At 35.8% G+C, this 5,464-nt stretch overlaps 1 protein-coding gene across 1 annotated transcript; it reads right to left on the bottom strand.

Moving 5' to 3' along the window:
- Nucleotides 1-3,299: 3,299 nt before the first annotated feature.
- Nucleotides 3,300-4,940, bottom strand: LOC135124893 (protein disulfide-isomerase A3-like). Its single transcript, XM_064050111.1, has one exon. It carries the CDS (start codon nt 4,882-4,884, stop codon nt 3,400-3,402), a length of 1,485 nt encoding a protein of 494 aa, XP_063906181.1. The 5' UTR covers nt 4,885-4,940; the 3' UTR covers nt 3,300-3,399.
- Nucleotides 4,941-5,464: the final 524 nt, after the last annotated feature.

Raw genomic sequence — 5,464 nt, 5'->3', positions numbered from 1 at the left:
TCCCGAAAATTTGAGAATATAATAATTTTATTCTTAGTATTACACTACATCTATCCCAACTGATATACGTGTCCTTGCAAAAATGTTGTTGACGTCATCGCAATTTTTTTTTAAATTCCCACTACAAAAATGTAATGAGAAAAAAAACACAATAGGCATGCAGTCGTCAAGTTTCCGACAGCGAGGGAAGTACTGTCTAAACTCTTTAGACCAATTTTTTTTCAATTAAACCAGCAGGGACCTCCAAGATTCTTTCAAATTTTAAAAAAGGCCCTGAATACCACATTATTTTTTCATTTTTTTTATGAACACAGGAAGGACCCCCAACATTATTTAAATTTTTTGCAAAAAAGGCACAAGGGGTTCTAAGAGTTTTTTTTATGGTTTTTAAGGGCCTCCAAGATTCTTTCATATTAAAAAAGGCACTAAAGACTTTATTATTATTATTTTTTAATGAACTCAGTGAGGGCCCCAGGGTTTTTTTTTAATTCTTTCAAAAATATAAAGGATACCTTGACTATTTATAGTTAAACCAGTAGGAGCCTCCAAGATTCTTTCAAATTAAAAAAAAAAGGCACCGAAGACCACATTTCTTCTTATTTTAATCTTTTTTTTATAAACCCAGTGGTGGTCCCAAGATTATTTTTAATTCTTTAACAAAAGACATGAAGAAAAGACTTTTTCATTATTTTTTATGAACACAAAAGGGGCCACAAGATTTTTTTATTTTTTCAAAAAAGCCACTTAGGATCCCAAGGTTCTTTTCAATGTTTTTTAAATTAAACTAGTAGAAGCCTCCAAGATTCTTTCAAATTCAAGAAAAAGGCACCAAAGACCCTATTATTTTTTCATTTTCTTTATTGAACCCAGCGGTTTTCCCAAGATTCTTTTAAATTCTTTCGAAAAAGACGCAACGAAACCCACGATTTTTTAGTTTTTTTTTTCAGGACACAGGAATAGCCCCAAATTGTTTTTAATTTAAAAAAAAAAGCCCAATGGATTCCAACATGTTTTTTTCAATGTTTTTTCAGTTCAACCATCGGGGGACTCCAAAATTCCTTCAAATTAAAAAAAAATGCACCAAAAACCTCATTTTTTTTTCAACGGACCAGTGGCAGCCCCAAGATTCTTTTTACAGTTTTTTTTAAACATAGCGAGAGCCCCATAATTCTTTTAAATTTAAAAAAAAGAAACCAAAAACGCATATATTTAAAAAAATTTTTGTAGAACCCAATGGGGACCCCAAGATTTTTTAAAGTCCCTTCAAAAAAGACACTTTTTTTTATTAAACCAGCATGGGTTTTCAAGATTATTTCAAATTCTTAAAAAAAAAGACACCAAAAACCACATTACATATTTTAAATTTTTTCAAAAAAGCCACTAGGATTCCCAATTTTTTTTCCAAGATTTTTTTCAATGTTTTTATTAACCCAGCAGAAGTCTCCAAGATTCTTTCAAATTGAAAAAAGACACCAAAGACTCCATTATTTTTTTTTTTCTATGAACCCAATGATTCGTTTTTAATTTTTTTTTTTCTATGAAACCAAAATTTTGTAAAGAAGTACGCAAACAACCCTAATATGTTTTCACTTTTTTTAACATAGCGGGGGCCCTAAAATTCTTTTAAATTTTTAAAAAGAAAGCATCATAAACGCCATTATTTAAAAAAAAAATTGGATGAACCCAGTGGGACCTCGAAATTTTTTTTTAATTCTTTCAAAACAGACACCTGGGATACAAAGATTTTTTCAATGTTTTTTTAGTTAAACCAACAGGAGCCTCCAAGATTTTTTCAAACTCTTAAAAAAGGATATCATAAATGACATTACTTTTTATTTTTTTTTAAGAACCCAGCAGTGGTCCCAAGATTTTTTTAAATTCTTTAAAAAAAACACGAAGGAACCCACGACTTTTTAATTTTTTTATGAACACAGAAGGCACCCCAAGATCCTTTTTTATTTTTTCAAAAAAGCCACTTTGGATTTTTTTTTGCTTTTTCAATTAAACCAGTAGGGATCTCAAAGATTCTTTCAAATTCAAGAAAAAGGCTACAAAGACCCTCACTATTTTTCTTTTTTTCTTTTTTTCTTTTAATGAACACAGCAGGGGCCTCAGGATTCTTTTAAATTTTTTAAAAAAGCAGTAGAAACCCCATTAGCACACTAGGAATTCCGATATTTTTTCATTTTTTTAAGGACAGGTGGCGCAAATATTCTGCTAATTTTTTTATCAAAATCACTTGGAATCCGCAGATTTTTCAATTTTGTTTTATGAACACGGCAGGAATCCCAAGATTTTTTTAAATTAAAGGGACTCCAAGGTTTTTAAACACGTTTTTCATTAAACCAAGAGGGGCCTCCATGGTTCTCTCAAATTCTTAAAAAAAGTAATCAAAGGACGCAAATATTTTTTCAATATTAAAAAAAAAAGTACCAAAAACGCTTTTTTTTTAAAACCCAGTGGGCGCCCCAAGATTTTTAAAATACTTTCAAAAATACACTGCACTGGGGAGATCATTTTTTTAAGTTTTTTTTTTTTTTAATTAAGCCTCCAAGATTCTTTCAAATTGAAAAGGCACCAAAGACTTTATTATTATTTTTTTTTTAATGAACTCAGTGAGGGCCCCAGAGTTTTTTTTTTAATTCTTTCAAAAATATATTGACTATTTTTAGTTAAACCAGTAGGAGCCTCCAAGATTCTTTCAAATTAAAAAAAGGCACCAAAGACCACATTACTTCTTATTTTTCATTTTTTTTTTAAGAACCCAGTGGTGGTCCCAAGATTCTTTATAATTCTTTAACAAAACACATGAAGGAAAGACTTTTTCACAAAAGGGGTCCCAAGATTTTTTTATTTTTTCAAAAAAGCCACTTAGGATCCCAAGGTTCTTTTCCATGTTTTTTCAGTTAAACTTGTAGAGGCCTCCAAATTGAAGAAAAAGGCACCAAAGACCCCATTATTTTCAAAAAAATTTTAATGAATCCAGCGGGGGTCCTGAGATTCTTTTAAATTCTTTCAAAAAAGGGACAATGGAACTCAATTTTTTTTTCAACTTTTTTATGAACGCAGCAGGGGCTCCAAATTCTTTTAAATACTTAAAAAAAGCACTAGAAACCCCAAGATTTTTTCAATGAACACTCCAAGGGTGTCAAGAGTATTTTAAAAAGACAGTAAAAACCCCATGAGAACACTAGGAATTCCAATGTTTTTTCATTTTTTTTATCATAGCAGGAGTTCCAAGGTTCTTTTAAATTAAAGGGACTCCAAGGTTTTTAAACATTTTTTTAATGAAACCACCTGGGGCCTCCAAGATTGTCTCAAATTACCACTAATAATAAAACAGTCGCTCAAAATAACCACACACTTTATACATCTAGAGTGATAACCCTACGCAATCACCTACAACTCATCCTTCACATGTGTGGGATTCCCATCCCTGTCGTAGTTCTTCAATTTCGTCGTAGCCTTTTCCGCCACAAACTGAATCACATCTTCCACTTCCTTTCGTCCCGTATACAAAATCGGATTTTCCTTATCGTCCTTCGGCAACCAATACAAACTCTCCACTTTATCTTCCGGAAAAATTGGGGGAATTTCGTGCTCTCCGATATCCATCGTAACGACCACTACATCTTCCTCAAGAAGCAAATGCGCCGCTTCTCTCAAAACCATAGCGACTAGTCGAGAAGTGTGATTCCCAGGGTCGTAAAAATGCAACAGAGTGTCTTTACCATTGTTGGTCACCGTGTTGTTGAAATTGCTAGTTGAAGCCATAACCGTGACACCATCGCCTTCGAATGGTACAGGTTTGCTTTTGTGGTACTGCTCCAACCGATGGTGGACGAAGTCGTCCACAAACCGATCGAAGTTTTCCGAAGTGAATTCCTCCGTCATGATATATTTTTTGTTTTCTAGATCCTTGGCTAAGACGAAGGGGCGCATGAGATTGCCGTACTCCACGGGGTAGTCAACGAGCTCTTCTTCAAAGTCGTCTTTGGCACTGGTGACGAACTTCACGTATTTTTGATATTTGTGTGCGACTTTGAGCATCCTCAGCCTCCAGTAGCCTGGTTCTTTGCCACTGCTGTTGTAGTCCACAGTGTAGTAAAGAATTATCAGAGGGTTCGGGAAGTGGATGATGTTAGCAGGGCTCCGGCACCCAACCAGCCCGTAGTAATTTTTGATAATGAAATTCTTAATCTCGCCAATGACCACCCTCCCGGTAAACAGCACCCTCTCTTCTTCGTACCTACAGTGTGTAATCTCCGGTCTGAACAACACAATCCCATTGTTCACCCCTTCCCTCAACAACACCTTCTCACACCTAGTATACGCAAAAAAAATCCTCTCTTTCATCTTCTCCGCCACCTTGAAAAACATCTTCCTCAAACGAGACTCCTCTTCAAAGAACCCCACCACCACCACGTCCTCTTGCCCCTTGATGAACTTCTTGAACTCGTCGACACTCTTCAGCTCCACCGCACTAGGCAAAATTTGCACCCTCATGAACTTGACGAACCCAAAACAGTCTTTAGTGTTGGTGTACTCTTTGACGAAGCTCCCGTTGCGGTAGAGATGGATGACGGGAAAATGGTGCCCGATTTGTTTCTGCTCGCAGGTCCGTTTTCCTAAACCGGAGCAGTCCAGTTTGCCTAGAGCTACGGGGAGGTTGTAGCCTTTGAGGATGTTAGCGGCTCGGGAGTACTGGGGGCGCATTTTTTGGCACGGGCCGCACCAGGGGATGAAGAAGGCGACGAGCAAGACTGGGTTCTGCTTGAGGCGGTGGGAGAAGTTCGTGTCGGTGAGCTGGAGGACATTTGGGTCCTTGCAGAGGGAGAAGTGGAGGGAGAGGGAGAGCAGCAGGAGGGCGGCGGGGTTTGGCATGGTCTACTGGAATTTTGACTTGGGGGTCGAAATGTCGGCACGGGTGACAATTAAATGACAGGTGACAGGAGGCCGTCAGAGTGCCGGTGTCAGTTAATTTTTGTCGGTTTTATTTTCACTGATGTTTGACCTTTTTTGGAAATTGTGGAAAAATTTTTAAATTCGTGAAGTTGTCTGTAAGGAAGAAGAATAGAAGACGAAACAGGATGGGAATTCTTGTTTTCAAGTTTTTACTGAATTTGAACTGAATACAAAATTTATTCGTTTATCCCCTTCCAAAAAATTGATGTCGTCGTCTCAAAATTTTTTCGTATAAATCTTCTCTGAAATATCCAAAGCATTATGACTCCATAACTGTGGTTCATCAATGCACTCATAGATTTTAGAATTACAATTTTCTTTTTCTCATTTTTATTTTGCCAATGTTTCTTGAGATTATATATTTTTTCGTTTTTTCCATTTTTCAAATCCTCGAATTTTATGTTTTATTTCCCCGATTTTTCAATTTTCATTTTCTCGTTTTTATTTTTCGTTTTCCCAATTTTTCAAATTCTTGAGTTTTATGTTTTATTTTCCCGGT

Source organism: Zophobas morio, unplaced genomic scaffold, assembly GCF_036711695.1.
Source record: "Zophobas morio isolate AGI-343-1 ecotype UQ-CSIRO unplaced genomic scaffold, CSIRO_AGI_Zmor_V1 ptg000008l, whole genome shotgun sequence".
NCBI classification, from domain to species: Eukaryota; Metazoa; Arthropoda; class Insecta; order Coleoptera; family Tenebrionidae; genus Zophobas; species Zophobas morio.
Note: the sequence above shows the minus strand (reverse complement) of the source record. Positions and strands in the feature narration are given on the sequence as shown.

What these genes read in the sequence shown, in the direction of transcription:
- LOC135124893 (XM_064050111.1), bottom strand. Translation starts at nt 4,884, where the DNA reads ATGCCAAACCCCGCCGCCCTCCTGCTGCTCTCCCTCTCCCTCCACTTC.